The sequence below is a fragment of the Ovis canadensis genome, chromosome 5 (assembly GCF_042477335.2).
Source record: "Ovis canadensis isolate MfBH-ARS-UI-01 breed Bighorn chromosome 5, ARS-UI_OviCan_v2, whole genome shotgun sequence".
Classification (NCBI taxonomy): Eukaryota; Metazoa; Chordata; class Mammalia; order Artiodactyla; family Bovidae; genus Ovis; species Ovis canadensis.
The window spans coordinates 20,630,501-20,653,517 of record NC_091249.1 but is presented as its reverse complement, the minus strand read 5'-3'; the positions used below and the strand labels follow the sequence as shown (position 1 = coordinate 20,653,517).

Below are 23,017 nucleotides of genomic sequence, written 5' to 3'. Positions count from 1 at the left end.
CATAGCATCGGGTTTAGCTCTCTAGGTTTGGAAATGTCTAACTATGCACAGCAAAGCAGCTCCTTAATCCCAAGAGGGCAAAAGTTCTTGGTTTTCAACCACATCACAGCTGCAGGGCCCATGGAATGCACTGCAGGGGTTACACAGTGGTCCTCGGGCAGGAGTTAGGGTGGGAGGCGGCACAGAGCCTGTGACCTTGACAGGCCCTGCTGGGCACCATGCCTGGGGCTTACCTTCCCCACATAGGACAGCCCCGGCTTAAACTGTTTCCTCGTGTCCTTGGAGTACCGGATGTCCACCAGCTGCCTCTGGACTGGAGTGGAGTCATCAAAGGCCACCTGATGGCTCCCATCCGCAGTAGTCACCATGGCCCAGATGCTGATGGTGCCCCGGAAGTGCTCGGGGACGTCGGCCGGAATCATGTCCTTCACACAGATGCTGAAGACCTGGGACCCATGGATCTGGAGGTAGGAGACACACAGGTCATGCTCAGCCGGAACTGAGCGGCTTTGAGAGATGACTCACAAACACACAGCTCAAGTAGGTGCCCCTCTGGCCGCCTGGACGACCCATCCATTCTATGCCATGCATCCCTGCATGGAGGCTGAGTCCCCAGCTGGATATGCATCGTCTTCTAGGAGGAGAGAGGTCGGCTCTTCGGGCAGAAGCTGAAACAACCCCTTGGGCCAGACTGCAAGGTGGGGACTTGAACCTGGTCAGCCACACGCTAGAGCGCTGGTTCCCCTCCCTTGCCCAGGGTGCAGAACCCCCACCCCCAATCAACTCCTATCTCAGGACTGCTCCCAGGGGCAAATAATCCATGTCCGTAAACAGCTGTGGAGCGAACTACTCAGTAAGGAGAACGTTAAGACAAGAGCTACTGGGGCAGCTTCTAGGAAGAATGGCTAGGATCACAAGGGCACGAGCACCAGGCACAGAGGAGGTGAGAGGCCACAGTGTCCACTCCACAGAAGAGAAGCCACAGGGACACAGAGAGAGGATGCATCCCGGGGGCAAAGGCACGAGGAAGTTGGTTTGGGTGGAGGCAGAGAGGAGGTGGGGATGATAGGACTCAGAGCCCCAGAATCTCCAGGACTGCTTGTATATGTTGCGTAGTGGCACGCACACCGTGGAGTTTTAAGTTGAAGAAGAAAAATAAAAACCAGATTATGAAATTTTACATGCAAGGGGATGTGAAATTATGTAGCCACTTTAGAAAAAAAAAAATCTGGGAGTGCCTCAAACAACTCAACGTAGTCACCACTCAGAGACTGAACATCCAGGTGGAGACTAATTGGAAAAGACCCTGATCCTGCGAAAGATTGAGGGCAGAAGGAGAAGGGAGCAACAGAGGATGAGATGGTTGGAAAGCATCACCAACTCAATGGACATGAGTTTGAACAAACTCTGGCAGACAGTGAAGGACAGAGAAAACCTGGAGTGCTACAGTCTATTGGGTTGCAAAGAGTTGGACATGACTTAGCAACTGAACAAGTATAGAAAAAAATAACTCTGACTCAAGAGCTGCAGGCACCAGTGTAGAAAGCCAACCCATTGTCAGCTCTCCATACCCACAAGTTCCACACCCACAGATTCAGCCAACTTCAAAGCGTTTCTGTGTGAGGCTGGTTGAATCCTGGGATGCAGAACCCGCAGACATGGGAGAGCCAGCTGTATCTACAAGTCAGACTTGTAAGAAGTCAGACCTCTATCTCTATAGCAACCCAACAATAACCCCTATAACAATCAGCCCCAAATGGCCAGGACTTAATAATTGACTATTTCCCTGATTTTTACCCCCACTTCCATCTTAGAAACAATTGCTGCTGTTCAGTCACTAAGTTGTGTCTGACTCTTTGCAACCCCATGGACTGCAGCACACCAGGCTTCCCTGTCCTTCACCATCTCCCAGAGTTTGCTCAAACTCATGTCCATTGAATCAGTGAGCCATCCAACCATCTTGTCCTCTGTCGTCTCCTTCTCCTCCTGCCTTCAATCTTTCCCAGCACCATGATCTTTTCTAATGAGTTGGCTCTTCACATCAAGTGGCCAAAGTACTGGAGCCTCAGCTTCAGCATCAGCCTTTCCAGTGAATATTCAGGGTTGATTTCCTTTAGGATTGCCTGGTTTGATCTCTCTGCAGTCCAAGAAACAATTGGAAAAAGTCAAAAATGCACCCCTCATGAATTACATTGGATGCCTGCTTCTAGTTACCCACCCATGACTTCCACATGCCAATAGCCTCCCATCATGGCACACCAGAAGCCTTTTCCCTTTTTCACTATGAATCTTTCCACTTCTCCACCTGCCTTTTGCGTCTCTGCCAAACACAAGTGATGGTGGCTGACTCCCTTGCTACAAGCTGTGAATAAAGATCCTTTGTTTGTTCTTATTCAGGTGATCATATTTAATTCAAACCATAGAACTCAGGAATTCCAAACCCAAGAGATACATCACAGAAAAATAAACATGTGTTCCTAGCATTATCCATCAAAAGTCAAGAAGCAGCAATAATTTGTGGGCCTGCCCTGGTGGTCCAGTGGTTAAGACTCAGTGCGTCCACTCCAGGGGCATAAATAGTACCTTCTGTATGAATATCTGAATTGCATGTTATGTGAATTATGTCTCAATAAAACTTTTCCTTTCCCTTTACCTACATTAACATCCTAAGAAGAAAGACATCAAAATAGCAATGCTGGCTATGTCCGCCTATCAGAGGACAAGTCAACGTTATTATTTCTTTTTGATATGTTCTTGCCTCTATGTTCAGCCTGTAAGAATTTTATCATCAGGAAAATTCCCACCATACAAACTGTTCTGGAAAGTAAAATAAAATGGGTGATCACAGAGCCTAAGCCAAGAGCAGGCGCTGTGGGAAGGGACCTACTGGGTGACAGCTCGAGGTTCCTGCTCCTCACCTTGGTGGTCCTAAGGATGGGGCGCCCCACCTCCTGGCTGTAGTACCCCACACCATTCACAGTCATGTTGATGGTTAAAGTCCCCGAGACAGGTTTCCCAAAGGTATACCTGGAACAAAACGACAAAGAGTAGTTAAGTTTCACAAGCAGGTGCCCAGAGGATAGTGGGGAGGGGTCAGTCTCAAAGGCCCAGAGATCCTCTACACCAAGCCTCATGTTGGACAGAAAAAGAGACCAAGGGTCAGAGAGGAACTCTGGACTCAAAGAAGCTGGGTATGTGAGACAACTGTCGAGGTGGGGCACACAGTGGAGTAAGGCAGAACAGAGGATCGAGCAATCGTAAGCAACAGGAAGGCCTGGCTAGGCTTAAGTGCCCAAGGAGTTCAACTTTGAACCAGGGATCTGATTTCTTTGAGCTTCTGTTTCCTCACGGAGAATGAGTAAGCCATCTTCTCAAGAATGTAGGTGAAAGACTTAAATGTATGTATGCCACGCCTGATGCAGTGGAGACAACTGCTTACTGGGACACAGAAGCAAGACAGGAGCAAAACTGGAAAGAAAAAAAAAAAACGCCCAGGATTTTTACAGTATTTTCTGGACTATAAAATGCGCGTGTATCCAGCGCGCCCTTGGATTTTTTTTCGGGGAAGAAGCGCAAAGGAGACGTCTCAGCCACACAACCTCTGGCAGGTGGCAGAGCTGGGGCGGGAACACGGGCCTCGTAGAGCCCCCCTAGGGGACAGAAAGGAATAGCGCCTCTTGACACCCTCTGGTTGACCCTCACGTCGAGCTCTGTCAACAGCCTGGTCATTAGAGTCGCAAAGAGTCGGACACAACTGAGCGACTGAACAACAAGCGCTCAAAAATATCCCTCTGGGGTCAACCCACCCGCCACGGATGCCGTATGCGGGGGGGAAAGCGGCATTGCTGAAGGGGTGTGCCCTGCGGAGGGGCGTGTCCTAGGGGCGGGGCGTGTCCTGGGGCGTGTCCTGGGCGGGGCTGCCCTGCGAGGGTGCTCTTCTACGGGAGGGGCAAGTACCGGGGGAAGAGCAAGTCCAAGGAGGAAAGGATGTGCCCGGAGGAGGTGTGAATCCTAGGGGAGGAGCATGCCTGGGAGGCGGGGCGGGGGTGTCCTGGGTGGGGCGGGCCCACGGTATGAAGGCTCGAATATAGTGGCCGCCTCCTCCTCACCTGGCTTGCACAGTGCCGGCTTCACATGTGTCCAGGTCCCGGATATACGCGGGTGGGTCAATAAGAAGCTCAAACTTCGGCAGCACTGAAGGGAGAGAGCAGAGAGGAAGGAGGCAGGGTGGCTTCCATCAGCAGAGTGGCTCCAGAAGGGTGCTGGAGGTGAAGACAGCAAACTGAACTGCCGGGCCTCACTGCGGACATCAAGGGAATCCACACTACGCCTTGCTGAGCACCGGCAGCTCTCTGGGGATTTTGTGGGCCACATTTATTTTCCATCTGACCAACACACTGTTTTTCTCAGGGGACCATATCTCATCAGTTTTAGGCCATCTGCATTGAGTGTAGCCAATTCCGGCCCATCCCAGGGGTGCAGCAGTATTGAGTGTAGCCAATTCCGGCCCATCCCAGGGGTGCAGCAGTAGCCAGGCTTCTGGACCAGTTATGGGCATCCTAAGGGTGCTTGTGGCTGGAGACAGTCCCTCTCTGCTGCCCTGGGCACACCCGCCCATCTCATCACCTTGCTCAGCCCACAGAGACATGGACACCAGGGAGCAGAACAGAGGGAACATGAAGACTCTGGTCCTTAGAGCTTGTTACCTGAGCCTGTAAAGCCCTTTTCTTGTGCTCACTGAGTCTGCACCAGGCTTCCGTTGCTTGCAACTTATAACCCTCTCCTGTATGGCTTTTCCTTTCAAGACCTTCTTCATGAAAGGAAGAGAAACCCTTGACCCCCCCTAAGGGAGAATTTAAGCAAGAATTTAATTTAAGAATTTAAGAAGCCACAGTAGGTGACTCTGGCCCAGGTGCACTCCCCGGCTCTTGTTCCTTAATGACTCTCTCAGCCTCAGTTACACCATCTGTAAAATGGAGATACCTCATAGGTTCAGGATGAGGATGAAAGAAGAAAAGGAAACAACAGGCTTAAAAAGGAAGGCCATTCTGACACATTTTGCAACATGGATGAACCCTGAGGCATTATGCTCCATAAGAAGTCATTCACAAAAGGACCAATATTATGATTCTACTTATATGAGGTCACATATTTTACCATGATTTATTTTGAAAGGACATGACAGGGTCCTTCTCTGGTGGTCCAGTGGTTAAGGCTGGAGGTGAGGTTTCAATCCCTGGTTGGTGATCAAAGATCCCACATGCCATGTGGTGTGGCCAAAAAAAAAAAAAAAAAGGATATGAGAGGGGCTTCCCTGGTGGCTCAGTGGTAAAGAATCCGCCTGCCAATGCAGGAGACACAGGTTCGATCTCTGATGCGGGAAGATCCCACATGCCGCAGAGCAACTAAGCTCACGTGCTACAACTACTGAGCCTGTGCTCTAGAGCCTGGGAGCCACAGCTACTGAGCCCACGTACTGCAGCTACTGAGCCCGCATGCCCTGGAGCCCGTGTTCGGCAACAAGCGAAGCCACAATGAGAAGCCCAGGCACCGCAGCTGGAGAGGAGCCCCTGCTCATCCCAACCAGAGAAGAGCCCGCGTGCAGCAAGGAAGACCCAGCACAGCCACAGATAAATAACACATAAAAAGACACGACAAAGGCCCGGCCTTCCCCTTCATGCCTGCCCCGACCGAGCCCCCAGTAAATGACGCTCCTGCCGTCTTCTCTTCCTTATTATCTGTGTCGTCACTGGGACTGTGGATCCCCCGGGTCTGAAATCTTAAGAGCCTAAGATTCTCCAACTTACCATACTTCTGAACTTCAAAGGACCTGTTGTACACGTGGCCTTGCATTTCGACAAAAACGAACCATTCTCCGAGTACCGGCTGGTCAGACAAGGGGAAGGTCATGTTGGTGATGCCTGTGTGAAGACAGACTCCCCCTCATCCTGGGGCAATTGCATGGGCAGAAAGCCCAGCATCCCGTGGTGAGGTGCCCTGGGAACCTGGCCTCTCCCGCTCCCCGCACGGCCCCTCAGGGAAGCTCAAGGCCACCCCGAGGCTGGCAAGGGTTTGTGCAGAGCCAGCACCTCCTCCATAGACTACGTTGGGGAAGCAGGGAGAGGCCGCACTTAGGGTTCCTGGGGGAGCCCTGAGACCAAAGCCAAGTGCAGGCCATGAGCCAAATGAACCAGGGAAACAGGCCACCCAGCTGCTCCACTCTGCTCCACCTGAGTCATTCCTTCGGGGACAGAGAGTCGCACAAGCCCTGTTCCTACTCGGCAGCCTTCCCCAGGCATCTCGGAATCAAGAAGAGGGACATGGAGAGGGGTCAAGGCCAGGCCAGGGGATCTGGAGGCGTGTGTGACGCTGCACCAACCACCAGGACGCACCATGTCGGCTGGAGGCCCGTACTCTGCGTTTGACTCACAGAGGGCTCAGGGCTCTGCCGTGTTTATGCATCTCCCGGGTGGAGGTGTACAACTGTTCACAGTCTCCCCAAATCCCTGCTACACTTCCGTTAGGGCCAAAGCACAAAAGGAGATGTCAGTTACACGGCCCTCGTGGTCACAGGCATGCGTGCCTGCTGAGTCGCTCAGTCGTGTCTGACTCTTTTACAGCCCCATGGACTATAGCCTGCCATGCTCCTCTGACCATGGGATTTCCCCAGCAAGGATACTGGAGAGGGTTGCCATTTCTCCAGGAGATCACTGTCATAGAGAAAGAAAAAAAAAAAAAAAAAGCCAGTTCCTCAGCCAAAGCAAAGCCTTCTGACTCCTGGCTGGAAAAGAAGCGTCTTGTGTGGGTGGAGGGTGATGACGAGGAAAGTCTGCAGCGGGAAGAAGGGAGGGGCGCCAACAAGCAAGGCCCCAATATTCCAGAATATTCCAGAAAGGTCCCAATTTGCGGGAGGAGCCTCGGTTGGGATCCCAGAGACAGAAAGGTGGGCAGAGGGTCCCATGCTCCAGGAAAGGCGTGGCAGGTGTCGAGCAGAGCACATCCTATTTTCCTGGAAGCTTTATCACATCTGCCACCCAAAGGTGCAGCCCCCAAACCACAGAAGGAATGAGAAGAGAGATGTACCGCAGCACAAGGGCTCCAAGTGTCTCCATTCCATCATCCGCGAGCCTCGGGGGTCCTGCAAGATGACACACGCAATAAGCTCAGGACAGGCCACGTGTGCCCGGCACGCACGAGGACCTTCCAAGCCCCTCTCTAGGACAGGACACGCGTCAAGGCAGGCCCCAAGATCAGCTCTTTATGACGAGCAAACGGAAGCTCGGGGCATAGAAGGGACATGTCTGAAGACAGGAGGCCAGAAGAGGTCATCCTGACTCCCCATCTAGGGAGGTGCTTGAAAATCGACAGAGATGGGCAGACGCGCACTCAGCTTATCCCAGGGTTGAGTCAGGGACAGGGCTGGACCCGGTCTCAGCCTGTGGGGCACCGGGGCAGGCAGGGATCAACCCGGAGGGGGAGTAGTGCACAAAGACAGACCAGGTCTTGCAGAGAGTAGGCTGTTCCCAAGCCAGAGCTGCAGAGGGGCAGGACACTCACCAGGATGTAAGCTTCCAGCTGCAAATGAGACAGACAGAGGCCATAAGCAAACCCTCCTTGAAGACCGAAGCCCCCTATACATGCTGAGTGTTCATCCCTTGGGACAGGCTCAGGTGCCGTAATGGGTTGAATGATGCCCCCTACTCCTCCCCAAATTCAAATGTGATGTCCTCAGCCTCAATTCTCAGAACGTGTCTATATTTGGAGATGGGTCTTTATGGTGGAGATTTCAAAGTCCCTAGCATAGGTCCTGGGCTCTCCTGGTGGCTCAGTGGTAAAGAATCCGCATGGCAATGCAGGAGACGTAGGTTCAACCCCTGGATGGGGAAGGAAATAGCAACCCACTCCAGGATTCTTGCCTGGAAAACCCCACGGAAGAGCCTGTCGGGCTACAGTCCATGGGGTCACAAAGGGGAAGACACAACTCAGTGACTAAACAGCGACAAAGCATAGGTCCCAATCCAACAGGACTTGTGTCATAAGAAAGGAAGACTTGGAAACAGATGGGAATGAAGGGAGGGCAAAACAAAGACGAAGAGAGAAGAGGTCCAGTCACAAGCCTAGGAGGGAGGCCTGGAAGAGATTCTTCACTCACGGTCCTTGCTGTTGTTGTTCAGACGCTCAGTCGTGTCTCTCTGCGGCCCCATGAACTGCAGCACGCCAGGCTGCCCTGTCCTTCACTATCTCCCAGAATTTGCTCAAATTCATGTCCATTGAGTCAATGATGCTACTATCTAACTATCTCATCCTCTGCTGCCCTCTTCTCTTGCCTTCAGTCTTTCCCAGCATCAGGGTCTTTTCCAATGAGTTGGCTCTTCCTGTCCGGAGACCAAAGTATTAGAGCTTTAGCTTCAGCATCAGTCCTTCCAATGAATATTCAGGGTTGATTTCCTTTAGGATTGACTGGTTTGATCTCCATGCAGTCCAAGGAACTCTCAAGAGTCTTCTCCAGCACCACACTTGGAAAGCGTCAGTTCTGCGCTCAGCCTTCTTTATGTCCAGTTCTTACATCACATGGTTCTTGGAAGGAATCGATTCTACTCACACCCTGATCTTAGACTTCTAGCCTCCAGAACTGGGAAAGAATGCATTTCTGCCCTGTAAGTCGCCCAGCAAGCTCACGCAGTTGCCAATGGCAATGAGGGTGGCTGAGCCCCATTTAGTGGTCTCTGTTCTTTGCTCCCGATCACAGCCCTGCCCTCCCTCGCAGACTCCTCCTCCACACCCCAACAAGGACAACTCCTCCAAGCAGCCCTCGCAGGTGGCAATTGGGTTGTTTCTAGGGATGCGATGTTCCTTTAAGGCCTGGGATGCACGCTTTTATCTCTGAACCTCCAGCACCAGCCTGGAGCCTGGATTCCAGCTGGTGCCCATCATTGCCAAACTGAACACGCCACACTGGCTCCAGGGAAGGACAACTGCTTGCACACCTGTGCCCCCTGAACCCAATGACACGTTCTGCTGGGTCCCATGCGTGGCTGACCCTGTACACGTGGATACAGCCCCATCAGCTCGGGGGTGTCCATATCAGAGGCACCGGGAACCTTTGCGCTTTGAATTCAATGTCCTGTGATTTATCCTTCTTGGACTTCACCCAGTTCAGGCCCTCAACCAACCTCCAGAGAAAAACAGGCAGCTGCCCGTATGGAGGACCACTGGCGACCGTGGGGAACTCTGAAGGAAGCACTTCCACTAATGCCCTTGCCCCTCTCTGTCACACAGACCTCCCTCCTGGCTCCCCTAGCGGATGTGGAACCCTGGGAAGAAACCAAGAATGCAGGTAGAAATTGGAAGAGGCAGGAGGAAGGCAAGTTGTAGATGATGGCCCTGGCCAGGCTGGACCCCGGTGGGTGAGTCTGGGCACATGGTTTTAGAAGCTGATCTCACCTTTTCGCTGGTGGGCCTCAGGTCTGGGGTGACGGTGAAGATGCTGATGAGCACTGGAAGAAAGGAGAGAGGGGTGTGGCAGCTCCCATCCACAGCCGGCCCTCCCCCGCAGCCCGCGCTGGCCGCCCACCTCGGTGCTTGGGTCTGTACACCGGCTTGTCAGTCTGAATGAAGACGGAGGCTCCCCGGCTGTCCACGGTCACCGAAGTTTGGTTGTGGAAGAGGGAGCCCTCCTCCACCCGCCAGTCACGGCCCCACACCTTCAGGAGGGCCTGGCCTCGGAGGCCCGTGGGTACCTGCAGGCAGAGCATGGAGCTTTGGGCAGGGAGTGTCGCCCTGGAAGGGATCCAGGTATTGAGAAAGCAGCGTGGAGGTCTAAGTCAGGGCAGCACACCCGGGGGTGACTGTTCCCCCCAGGGAACACGTGACAGTTTCTGGAGACATTTTTAGGTGTCATAGTTGCAGGGAGCGGGTGCTACTGGCGTCTGGTGGGTGAAGGTCAGGGATGCTGTTCAAGACCCTGAGACGCAGAGGACAGCCCCACAGCAAGGAATGATTTGGCCCCAAATGTCAGTGCTACCAAGACTGAGAAATGCTGGTCCACCTTGACATGACAGGCCTTCTCTCCTGGCACTGTAAGCTTGCAAAAACATTCTTAGCCCTGTAGAATTAGCCTTGGAGTTACCGTAAGGGCTGTGTAGAACATCTTACCCAAATTCGGTCCTCGCTGGTGAGTCGGGAAGAGGTGGCGATGGAGACCCCAGCCCCTTCGTATACACGTATGCTGACTCTTTGCGACCCCACGGACTGTGACCTGCCAGGCCCCTGGAAATGGGTTGCCATTTCCTTCTCCAGGGGATCTTCCCGACCTAGGGATCGAACCCATGTCACCCGCATTGGCGGGCAGATTCTTTACCACTGAGCCACCTGGGAAGCTTCATATGTATAAATACGTGGTACATCACATAGTTTTATATGTCATATATATAAATAATGTATGTGTCTCTGCTTTGTCTCACCACACACACATTATCCAATCCCATTTATATGAAATGTCCAGGGCAGGCTAATCCAGAGGCAGAAAGCAGGTCAGTGGGTACCAGAGGCTGCAGGGAGCTGGGAAGTGGTGACAGCTAATGGGGATGGGGTTTCCTTTTAGGGTGACAAAATAGTTCCCTACCCTGGAACTAGATGGGGGTGGGGATCGCACAACACTGTGATGTGCTAAATGCCACTGAACTGTCCACTTTACGACGGTTAAAGTAGGGGGGATTCCCTGATGGTCCAGTGGTTAGAACTTGGCGCTGTCACTGCCAAGGGCCCGGGTTCAATCTCTGGTCCAGAAACTAAGATCCCACAGGTCTCACAGCATGGCAAAAAAAAAAAAAAAAAAAAATTTTAATAATAAATTAAACAGTTAAAGTGGTTAAAAAAATTCTTTTTTGCCACCTTAGACAGATAAAACAATAATAACAAAGCTCCGCTGCAGTCTTAAGGATTTGCCCAGGAGTTCACATTTTTCTTGGGCAAAATTTCCAACGTTCTAGGGATGGAAGCCTCCCTATATAATGCCTTTTTTTTTTTTTTCCAAGTAATGAGCGGAACAGCCATGCATGTGAGTCGTAACCTATAGAAGCCCCTTTTGTGGTTAAAGCGAATGAAAGTCACGGCTCCCTGGGTGTGGCCAAGCACCGTGTATGTGATGCTATGAATCCCTGGGCGCCCGCCAGGTGGGCAGCCAGCGGCCAGCAGTCCACACTGTGAGCCACACGAACCACCAGTCCCTAAGACCATCCAAACGCGGGGTGTTCCTCTTGTGGTTGTCAGCAGGCCCATGTGGTCCCTCAAAGCGTGAAAAGACCCTTGTCACCATCACTAGGAACCCCTCTAAGTGGACTGCTGAATTATCGGACCATCCTCACGCCAGTGTGCCCACCTGGTGGATGAGGGCGAGGTGTGGCAGGGCCTTCTGCGTTCCTCCAGCGCCTTTCTCAGGCTGCCCCTCTTGTCTGCTGTGAACATCATCTGAGACACCTGCCCACCTGCCACCCTCAGGAGGGTGCACCTCAGGACTGTTGGGTCCCTCCTAACTGCAGTTGATCTTCAGGATCAACCTGAGGATAATCCTTTTGCTCTGACCCCAAAACCCTTACCTGCTGCTGTTTCTGGAAACCTCTCAGCATTGGCCAAAGACCTTCATGCAATGAGGGAAAATTCTCAGGCCACCCAGGGGAGTGGGCATGGACAGGTAGGAGGGAGCTGGTGGGGGGTGTCGGGGGGCTGTGTGCCGACAGGTGCAGGGACCAAGAAGCTGCCCCTGAGAACAGAAAGGATCAAATGTGACCCTTGGGGACATGCAGTGAACCTGCCCCAGGTCTCGAAAGCCACAGAGCCACCATTTTCAATTAAAATCTCAACTTTAAGAGGCAGGCTTCCCTGGTGGCTCAGACAATAATCTGCCTGCAATGCAGGAGACCCAGGTTCAATCTCTGGGTCGGGAAGATCCCCTGGAGAAGGGAATGGCAACCTACTCCAGTATTCTTGCCTGGAGAATTCCATGGACAGAGGAGGCTGGTGGGCTACAGTCCATGGGGTTGCAGAGTCAGACGTGACTGAGCGACTAACACTTTCCCTACCTGCCAACCACCAGAGGTCTTTCTAGAATGTTCTAAACTGAGTTGATCCCCTTCCCCACCCCTGACCTCCATCATTCACCTTCACTCCTTCAGCATCAGTGACAGCCAAGGACTTGGGGCTGAGATCCAAGGAGGGGAGATGGCCAGGCAAAGCTGGTGCTGTGCCTCCAGCTGAGGGTGAAGGTGGGGGGCCTGGGGTCTGGCTAAAGCACGAGGCTCCCTGAGACTGCCTACCCGCAGCCTGAGGAGGGCTGTGTGGAGGAGCCAGTTCTACCGCAGGCCTGTCCACCACCCAGATTAACGCCCAGCACCCCGCCCCTCCAGGCCAGGGAGGCCGCTGGGGCTCTGGGTGTGGGTCCCAGACTCCCGGACTCCGTGGGCATGCAAAACTCATCCTGGGAGAGAAGCCACCAGACTCACTGGACCCTGTGAGTTTCCAGCACATCATAGTACTGATGGGTGATCAGACTATAAAGACATGATACACAACAGACCCCATGGATGGTGGTGACAGGCACCAGGTTCCTCTCTGAAATGGAAACCACCCGATGCAGAGGAATTTGGGTCATGGCCGATTCCACAGACGGGGGATCTAACTCCCACTGTTTACTGGGGCTCTTAGCTGGCTCCACTCCAGGCCACTGGCTGCCTTACTTTGCCTCCTTCCTGTCCCAGGACCTTTGCACTGGCTATTCGCTCCACCTGGCATGCCCGCCCCCGCATGTAGCTTCCTGCCAGTTTCAGCTCAGAGGGGCCCTCCTGCCATACAAAGTGTGATTCTAGATTCTGCTCCGACTCCTCGGCATCCTCTTTCCCTGACATATTTTAAAATAAAACAGGACACTTGCTAGTCTCTGAAGTGATGATCACATTTATGTAATTGGGGGCTTCCTGTCTGACCCACCCCTTTACCCACCACCAATGAGGCTGGAGGCTGAGAGCAAGGAATGTGTCCAACTTCATGCTTGGGATTTAATGGGTCTTGGTTACACAGATGCATGGGTTAAGTCTGAAAAACTGGAATACAACATCACGAGGTTTTAGGCATGTTTGCCTGAAAGTCCCATTAAAGACCTCTTATTGCCATCCTCACTGCATAGGTGAGAAGACGAGGCACAGACTGGGCAGGTTACCCAGTGGTAACCCTGGGTCCCACAGCACTGGTTTCTAAAATGTGTCCCTGGAAGCACTCAGGTCCCCAAGGCAGGCAGGGCAGGGGGGTGGGCGGGGTAGCGGGTGGAAGGGGCAGGTCAAACACCCACAAGAGCAGCTTCTCTCATGTCTGCTGCCCAGACGGTGTTTCCACAGAGCAGACTTTCTCAACCTCAGAACTACTGATGTTTAGGACTGAGTCATCCTCTGCAGGGGTGGGGATGGGAGCGTCCTGTCTCTCTAAGGTGTTGAGCAGCATCTCTGGCCTCCACCCAGGATCTAGCCTGTGAAGAGTGCCTTCTTAAGTGCCGTTGGGCAGTCAGGGACAGCACATAATCTTAACCCTGTCGGGACAGCCTTGTTTTCTTTCTTTTTTTCTAATGAGTAGTATGCTTTACTAAGGGGCCTCCCAGGTGGCGCTAGTGGCAAAGAACCTGCCTGCAAATGCAGCAATTGTGACAGGCTCGGGTTCAGTCCCCGGGTTGGGAAGATCCGCTGGAGGAGGGCATGGCAACCCACTCCAGTATTCTTGCCTGGAGACTCCATGGGCGGAGGAGCCTGGTAGGATACGGTCCATAGCGTCACAAAGAGTTGGACACGACTGAAACAACTTAGCAAGCACACATGCTTTATTAAAAGTACTTCTCTAAATAAAATATACAAGGCTTCCTTTTTTTCCTAAGTAGTCCATCTATCAGTGGATATGACAGCTCCACTTGCTGATTCAAAAGAAGCAGATCTGCTCACAGGAAGCCAGCAAGGGTGGCTCTAGCCTATTTATCCTGAGCTTTCCAAATGCTGACATCTGGCTAGTTCACTCTCAGTGGAGGGGCCGTCCTGTGCATTTTAGGTTGACCAGCATCCCTGGTCTCTACTCATTAGAAGCCAGTAGCAACCCCCATTCCTGCTCCCCAAGTTGTGAAAACCAAAATTGTCTTGGGACATTGCAAGCATCAGCCTCCTCCACCTGGAGGGAACTCTAGAGAAAGAATTCTATTCTGACATTAACAATAGGGTAGGAAGACCACTGCCCCATGGCAACCAGACGCTAATGACGCATCCCATACCTTAGAAGAGGAATCACCTAGGACTTCGTTATAATAACTGGGGAAGGGCACAGAGGAGGGGACATTATAATTGAGAACAAGTCTCTGTTTAGCCCATCCTTTCAGGGACTCCTTGGAGCATCTGGTAAGCGTTAAGGATGAGCTAACCCAGAAAATGCCGACAATTTCAAGGCTTACAATCGCCTTGAAATCCAAGGACTCGAGTTAAAAAGTCCATGTCAGAGAATGACCTACATGCAGTTTGATATGTCAAATAATTTTAAAATAATAATATTCAGTGTCAACAAGGCTGCAGGAAATCTGATCTCTAATGTATAGCCGGTGATGCCGCGCACACGCACTGCTGAGTCTTCTAAGACAAAACAGGACCCAGCAAGAGCCTTGGATCCTGATCTGATAGTTCTTCTTTCGGGGTGTTCAGCCTAAGGCAGGCATCCAGAAAGTTAATATAGCTTCATGCACAAATATGCTCTCAACTTTTGGATTACATTATCAAAATCCTGAAAACAAGAAAAAAAATCTAAGCATGTACAACTGTGTGTGTGAGGGCGGGGGGTGTTAGTAAATTAGTATATAAAAGAGACACAGTGGGATGCTATTTACAATAGGAGGCAAATTATAATTATAGGGATGTGGAAACATGGAAGTATGTTTATGCAACATGTTGAGAGAAAATAGCAGGGAAGACAACAGACCCTTTAATTGCAACTATGAAAGAAAATGTCCTTATGTGAACAAAGATTTATGGGAAACATAAAAATGTAAAAAGTAGGAGGCATGAGATTATGGGTGGGTTTTCTCCTTTTCTAATCTTTCTTTCCCTTTGTTATTTATTTTTAACATCACCATTAATGATTTTTCTCACAACGCAAGCAACTTCTCTTGTTCCATTCCAACTCAATTCTTTATTCCCAAGGTAGGGCTTCTGATTTTAAAAATTCACAGGCTTACCTTGAGTCTGATGGTTCCTTTATCTAAAATATGAAAATAAAATGAAAACAGTTACATCAGGAGCTGTGTTTTTCTGCCTCCTTGAGACGCAGCCTTACAAACAAGGGTTTTCTCAACCCAGAGGGACTTTCTGTGGACAAACACACACCCTGGGTCATGCTGGTCTGGCCTGGGCTGGGTTGGGACTGGCAGAAATGAGAGGTTTCCTCCAAGCTGGCGAGTACTGAAGACCAGAGGAGATGGACAAAGCCGAGCTATTCAGGGGAAGGTTGGCCAGCCTGCACACTTAATTCACTTCACCCCGGCCCTTGCCCAAGGTAAGCTGTGAAGGGAGCAAAGAGAAAACTCCATGGGAGAGGACCAAAGAGAGGGTGGAGAGACAGGAGTCTGAGGTCCCCAGTGGACCTTACTCCAATGCATCTAACTAGTCTCCCATCAACCTCTCTCTTCTACCCAAATGACTCATTTGTTGTCTGACACTTGTCTGGGCTCTTTGGCCTCTAGGACTAGCCGGAATCTACTGGTTTTGCCTTCCAGTGTCCATTCTCTGCTTTCTTGGAGGAGCCAACTGCCCAGCTCCTAGTGGGGGACTGCTCATCTCTCCTGAGGCTCTATGCAAATCTATACAATATTTCCTCTTAGTTATAGCAATTTGTTTAGGGTTGAGCATATGGCCTAAAATGGGCCAATCAGCATGGTCCACCTCGTCACAGGGATTGGGTCTGAGTTGAGCACATGACCCAAAATGGGCCAATCAGCATAGACCTTCCCTCTGGTCACAGGGATTGGTTCAGGATTGAGCACATGACCCAACGTGGGCCAATTAGAGGGAATCCCAGAAGTTTCCCAGAGATTCTGGAACTGCTAGTCCCCCGGAGCTTTGGGGAGTAACAGGTACATCCAGAAGTAGAGCCAGGAGGCTGGCCCACTGATGCCAAAGGACTTTTCCAGTTACGAAGAGCCCATAAACTCTCTGTGCTGACAAAGTGTTAGTCACTCAGTTGTGTCCGACTCTTTGCAATCCCATAGACGGTAGCCCACCAGGCTCCTTGGTGGCGACCACAGTAAAGAATCTGTCTGCAATGCAGGAGACCCAGGTTGGATCCCTGGGTCAGGAAGATCCCCTGGAAAAGGGAATGGCAACCCACTCCAGTATTCTTGCCTGGAGACTTCCATAGACAGAAGAGCCTGGTGGGCTACAGTCCATGGGGTTGCAAAAAGCCAGATACGACTGAGCGACTGAAGCCAGCCGGATTTGGGTTTCAGGATTGGCCCCTGGAGTTAGGACAGCCTGCACTCCTTCCCCGCTCCCCTGGGAAGCAGGGGCTGCCTTATTGGCCTTGGAGACCTGACATCCTCTCTCGGTATCTCCTGTGGCCGCACCTCATTCTGTATGATGAGTTACCTGCTCAGCTAGACTTTAGGCCCTGTGGCTGGAACCTGCTCTCCACACCTCTGTCCAGGAGGCCAGCACCACTGTTATGTGCAGTTTACGGAGGAAAGTAGAGCAGCAACTGACCAAGGGGCCTAAACTCAACTCAGTGGCAGGCTGGCTGTGAGCCAGGTCTGAATCCAACATCTCAGGGGTGCTAGAAGCTCACAAAAAAGTCTGAAAAGGTCACAGGTTCCCTCTGGGCCCCCTCTCCACCTCCAGCCAAAGCTGACTTGAAAGGGTGCCCAACTCTGCCCCAATGGGCACCCACTGAACCTGAGCTGCTGAGGAACAAGCACCTTGATTTTCCAGACTGGACAGGGGACTGCCCCTCCTGGGCCTGACTCTCTCCATCTGTAAAGTGGGAAGAAGACAACCTGCTCTCCTTCCCCTGACGGTGTTCTGGGGCAGAGTGGGAAGAAGCCGACGCTGCCTGATCCCTTAAGGCCACTCTGCAGAGGGAGAAGAAGGCCCCATCAGGCACCCCAGGGACCTACCCTGGATGGCTCCCTGGCTCTGCGCCACTGCCTTGCCCAGGGCTACCAGCTGAGCCTGGACCATGACTTCCCTGGGGGAGTTAAAGATGGTCACACTGATGGCTTCCTCCACTCCGGAGCGGAAGACGGAGGGTGCGGCGATCAAATAGCCCCTGCAGAAGAGGAGAACATCAGTGAAGGCCGAAGGCTTCTGACCCATTCCTAGCCTCAGGGTCACCTGGCTGAATTAGGGTGCAACCTGGGTGGACTCCCGCCTAAGCCTGACCACACCCTGATGGCACTGTCACTTTATGGGTCTATGTCCCCTACCAACCTGTGAACTCCTTAAGGCTTGTTCACCTCTGAAGTCTCCTCTAGTAGGTAAGAATCCAGTTTCTCCGGATCTACCTAGCACCATACTCCCTCTTTGATCTCGACATCTTAGCCTCTGGACTTTTTTTCTCAGCTTCTTCTGCCACAGGACCTTTGTGCATGCCGCACCCACAAGCTAAAATATTCTCCCCCGGAGGCTCAGTAACAGGATCCCACAGGGTCAAAACCACCCCGTGAGAAGTGGTAACATCTCTCATTTACAGAGTCAGAAATTAAGCCCCAGAGAAGCCAAATCACGTGCTTAAGTCAGTGAGAGATTAGGATACAAAACCAGGCAGCTCTAGAACGTAGTGGAAAGAAGCAAGGAGCCACTTGCGACACAAAATTAGTGTTGAACTAGTATAAGAATAAGACCCTGAACACAAACTAAATGGCCTGGAACAGGAAAAGCACCGTGAACAGTGAAATCAAAACAGTTCTCTCTTTCTGAAAAGTCCTCAGTTTGACCGAGGACTTTTCTGGAAGAAAGGCATCCTTATCCTGATTTCCAGACGGGAAAGCTACTGTTACAGAAGGAGAAGGAACACCCACCAGATCGCACAGCCAGGCGGGCTCTCTTGGGGCACCTGACGTTTGCAGCATTTGCTGGAAAATCACAAAGGCTCATCCAAAACCACATGACCCGCTCCTGATGCAACGGCAAACGCTGAGAGCCTGGCAGCACAATCCCAACGGTGCAGAACTATAGACAGGAGGGACTCACCCGGTGATCCAGTGATTAACAATCTGCCTTCCAATTCAGGGAACATGGATTCGATCCCTGGCTGGGGAACTAAGACCCCACATGTCCTAGGGCAACTAATTAGAGACACCTGCCATTTGCCACAACTGGAAAACCCTGCGTGTTGCAATGAAGCTCCTGCCTGCTGCAAAGCAGCTATGCTCCAATATAAGCTAAAAAAACAAAAATAAAAAACCCTACAGGTACCAGAAGGAAACAAGAAAAAGGGGAAAACAGTGGGCCAAACATTGAGATCAGGAGATATTTTCTATTTCTCAAAATATTTTTTGGGAAAAAACCTCAGGTCCACACACAGAAAGAGGCATTTAGACTCTTACCACACACCACACGGGCTTCCCTGGTAGCTCAGACAGTAAGGAATCTGCCTGCAATGCAAGATACCTGGGTTCCATCCCTGGGTGGGGAAGATCCCCTGGAGGAGGGCATGGCAACTTGCTCCAGTATTCTTGTCTGAAGAATTCCATGAACAGAGGAGCCTGGCAGGCTACAGGCCATAGAGTCGCAAAGAGTCAGACACGACTGAGCAAACTCTTTCACATACCACATGCTAAGAGGTCCGTGGAGACATGTACTATATACATGTATATACTATAGTACATGTACTGTAGGACTCTGGCACCGAAAAGTGTGTGCAAAGACCCTACTTTCGTGGGTTCACTGCCCAGCAGTGAATGGACCTAGTAATGACTCTGGGGTCCCATGATCTGTTTGACCTCAGCACCAAGAAGTACCTGCAATGGCTGGGCTCCTGTGCGCAGTGTTCGGCCTCAGCCGTGGACAGAGCATGCCCTGATCCTGTGGATAGAGCTGTGCCAGCTGGAGCATGCAGTGCCCCTGGGTTTCATGGATGTTTTGTCCAGATCCAGCACTGATGGCCATGTGTACTGACCCCACATCCCATATGTCCTATCTGACTCCAGCACCGCACAGAGCATGCAGTGATACTGGGATGGACAGGGGCTGTCTCGCGCTTCATATGTGACGGGCAGCACCTGGTTCCAGCACTGACCAGCGGGTGCAGTGACCGTGGTCTGGCCTCAGCAGTGCACAAGGGCACGCGATGGTCCTGAGTTATGATCCTGAGTACGGTACAGTTATGTACCGTCTGGAGCACACAGTCACCCCAGGGACGTGGTGTGGACTATCTAACTCCAGTGTGATAACTGTCACCTGTGTGTCCTGTCCCACTGCCATCTGGGAATACGGCCACCTTCAGGACAGAGTGTGTCCAGCTCCCAGACGACTCCCAGGCCCTCTCACACGGCACCTGCTGAGTGTGGAAGAGCACTTGAGCAATTTGCCTGTTCATTTTCCTTGGGACTTCTTTTTTTTGGGGGGAGGGGACTTCTTTTTTTAATGTTTATTATCTATTTATTTGGCTGCATTGGGTCTTAATTGTGGCACTCAGGATCTAGTTCCATGACCAGGGATCAAACCCAGGCCCCCTGCATTGGGAGCATGGACTCGTAGCCACTGGACCACCAGGGAAGTCCCTCCTTGCACACTTCTAAAGCCCTTATCCAGATCTGAGTTAGCATCTTCACCCAAAGGTGCAAAGAACCTGATGGAACTAGATTAACTTTCCCTGTGCCTCAGGAGTTGCAACTGATGAAGCGTTTGCCCGTCGATCCCTATCTCCCTGATATGCCCTGACAGCTGGGCTGATCCTGGCTTCTCATCCGTTGTTCTTGGAAGGTCCCATCCTGAAAAAGGTGGTATTTGGCAAAGCGTAGACAGTACGGATCTTACAACAGTATGCAAACCCACGGAGCTTTCTGGCACCAGGCATTGCTGCTGCTGCTGCCGCCAAGTTGCTTTAGCCATGTCCGACTCTGTGCGACCCCACAGACAGCAGCCCACCAGGCTCCCCCGTCCCTGGGCTTCTCCAGGCAAGAACACTGGAGTGGGTTGCCATTTCCTTCTCCAATGCATGAAAGCGAAAAGTGAAAGGGAAGTTGCTCAGTCATGTCCGACTCTTAGTGACCCCATGGACTGCAGCCCACCAGGCTCCTCCGTCCAAGGGGTTTTCCAGGCAAGAGTTCTGGAGTGGGGTGCCATTGCCTTCTCCAGCACCAGGCATTCCTCACACAAAAATCGCATGGATCAGAGAAGCAGATATCTGGGGCCATTCCTAAAATGGGACCCTTTGGGCTGATGGGTCACAGCTCTGGCTTATAGCCAGAGCTAATCCGGAACCCCAGGTTGGTTGCCGCATGTCTCCCATGAGGTTCCATTCCTCTCACAGCAGGTAAGGTCCGCCCGCCCCCCACCCCCTGCCAAAGGGAAACTTAAGTCAGAGGCGAGCATTCCTGAGAATGGTTTAAAGCTCTGCAACTCGGGGACTCTGAGCTTGGTCTTTAGAAGGCGGGGTCTCTCATGGAGGGCAGGGTCATGCTTTGCAGTGGAGGGCTGTCCTGTGCATGGTAACATCCCTGCCTTCAACCCAGTAGATTCCAACAGCGTATCTCCCTGTAGATGGTGGTGGTGGTGGTTTAGTCACTAAATTGCATCCGACTCTTGCAACCCCATGGACTGAGGCCCACCAGGCTCCCCTGTCCATGTGACTTCCCAGGCAAGAATACTGGAGTGGGTAGCCATTTCCTTCTCCAGGGGATCTTCCTCACCCAGGGACTGAACCTGGGTCTCCCAGGTGGTGCTAGTGGTAAAGAACCTGCTTGCCTAATGCAGGAGACATAAGAGATGCGGGTTCCATGTCTGGGCTGGGAAGATTCCCTGGAGGAGGGCATGGCCATTCACTCCAGCATTCTCGCCTGGAGAATCCCCATGGACGGAGGAGGCTGGTGGGCAGCAGTCCATGGGGTCGCCAAGAGTCGAATATGACTGAAGCGACTTAGCATGCAGGCACACTCCTGCGTTTCAGGCTGATTCTTTACCGACTCAGGCAGGTACTAGGGAAGCCCTCCCTCTTGATGTGACAACCCAAAATACCCCTGGACATTGCTGAATGACCCCAGGGAGACAAAAATCGCCCCTCAGCTGGAAATGGCTATCCTAACAGAGCAAGCTTTGCAAGCATCAGGTCAAAAGTTTGCTGGGTTCCAATTTCACGGGGCCCAAGGGAGGTAATCCCAAGGCTCGAATTGCAATTTGGTGTCTTACTTTTCAAAGCCTTGAATCAGAGGAGGAGCACTGGAGGTGCCCCCGCCCACCTCGGCTCACTGTTGACCTGTTTTCTGGGAACTCCTATACAAGGGCTGTTTGAACAAGGCTCATAAAGGCAGGGCTGGACTAAAGGCTGAGCCTGGGCAGCTGGAGGCAGGCTCCCTGAGCCCACAACCCCCCGCAGGGCTCACCCAAACTTGGCAGGTCTGGGACTATTCCCTGTGAAGCCAACTCATGGGCAATTCTCCTTAGCAGCTAGTGAATTCCCCTCCTCACTGTGTCGGCTCACCAGAAGCTCTGTAAGTCAACTTCAAGAAAAATGTGGAAGCAAAACAAACACGTCCTCCCCCAGCGCCACGCCCTCCCAAGGAAAACGAACAGCAGGTCTCTCCTTCCATTTCTCAGCCAAGATACGCACCTCTCACCTTCAAGCAACGGATAACTTGAAATTGCCACCCAAGAAGCCAGCTCTGGTCACACCAAGGGGGCGAGGTGAGATAGGGGTGGCCTCTCCGCCTTAGCTCTGGGGAGTCCCAGGACCTTCCCGGGGGCGCTTCTGAAGTCTCAGGCTGCCCCTTTGCCAGTCCTACTCGTGGGGCTAGCGGGGGTCAAGACTCAGGTCCCGCCCAGCTTGGAGGCTGTGTGGCCTCGGACAGGTCGCCGAACCTCTCTGAGCCAGACCCCGCGTCCCCCACCCCGTGAAGGCAGCCAGCCTTCTCTCGCCCCGGGGCTACTCACGGGGCCTGGGGCTGCTCAGCGCGCACGCCGTCCCGCGGCGACAGCAGCAGCAGCAAGAGCCGGAGCAGCGGCCCGAGCTGGGCGCTCCACATTTTCCGGCTCCGCGGGGGCGCCGCGCCGGGGGAGGGGGCCTGGCCGGGGCCAGGCCAGGGCCGGGGTCCGAGCGCGGCGGTGCCCGCTTCGCCGCCGGGGGCCCTTTGTTCGCAGCCCCCGCGCCGTGCGCCTGGCGCCATGCGCCCCCACTCAGCGCCCGGCCAGGCTGGGGCAGCCGGCGACCAGCCCCCTCCCCGGACCCGCCTCGTCCCCAGGCCCGCCCCTGCCCGGACCCGCCCCGCGCACCCCCTCCCGGTCTCCGGCCCCGCCCCCTCTCCGGACCCATCCGCCCACCCACCGACTCTCCCCCAGTCTCTCCTGGGACCCTCCCCGCCCTCTACCCGGATGCACCCCAAGACCTAGCCCATTCTGTCCCCCTCATCGGACCTGACCTGTCCTCCTCGTCGCACCCCCCGACTCAGCCCCGTTCTCTCTCCGGACGCGCCCCCTCCCTGGATCTCTCCCTTTCTACTGCCTCCCCGCATCCCCCTACCCCAGGGACCAGCCCCGCCGCACCCCACGCGGGGGCCGCCGTGTCTCCGGGCCCCTGCAACCCACACCCTGCAGGGCCCCCCACCTGCCCCTGCCTTGACCGGGCAACCTGTTCAGTGTGCACACAGGAGGGGCTGAGCTCTGGGGAAACTGAGGCAGGCCAAGGGACGAAACTTCCAGACCTGCGGCTGCCTCCAGACATCAGCCTGTTGGTCCTTTCCCCACCTCCTCCATCCACAGATGCCCTAGGCCAGGCCCCTCCCTCTCTGGGCTTCACT

The 23,017-nt window shown here is 53.0% G+C and overlaps 1 protein-coding gene across 2 annotated transcripts in view; it reads right to left on the bottom strand.

The window, feature by feature from the left end:
- CPAMD8 (C3 and PZP like alpha-2-macroglobulin domain containing 8) overlaps positions 1-22,448 on the bottom strand; it is a 99,952-nt gene extending 77,504 nt beyond the window's left edge. For both annotated transcript variants that reach the window (XR_011256928.1, XM_069589146.1), the window contains exons 1-11: positions 22,155-22,448; positions 17,180-17,331; positions 15,251-15,273; positions 9,575-9,740; positions 9,445-9,497; positions 7,558-7,575; positions 7,084-7,138; positions 5,808-5,921; positions 4,110-4,194; positions 2,919-3,027; positions 234-461 (exon numbers count right to left, since the gene is read on the bottom strand). Coding sequence is in view for 1 of the 2 variants with exons in the window: in XM_069589146.1 (XP_069445247.1) it covers positions 234-461; positions 2,919-3,027; positions 4,110-4,194; positions 5,808-5,921; positions 7,084-7,138; positions 7,558-7,575; positions 9,445-9,497; positions 9,575-9,740; positions 15,251-15,273; positions 17,180-17,331; positions 22,155-22,387 (1,236 nt within the window). In the remaining variant the exon portion in view is untranslated. The remainder of the gene's footprint in view (positions 1-233; positions 462-2,918; positions 3,028-4,109; positions 4,195-5,807; positions 5,922-7,083; positions 7,139-7,557; positions 7,576-9,444; positions 9,498-9,574; positions 9,741-15,250; positions 15,274-17,179; positions 17,332-22,154) is intronic.
- Positions 22,449-23,017: the final 569 nt, after the last annotated feature.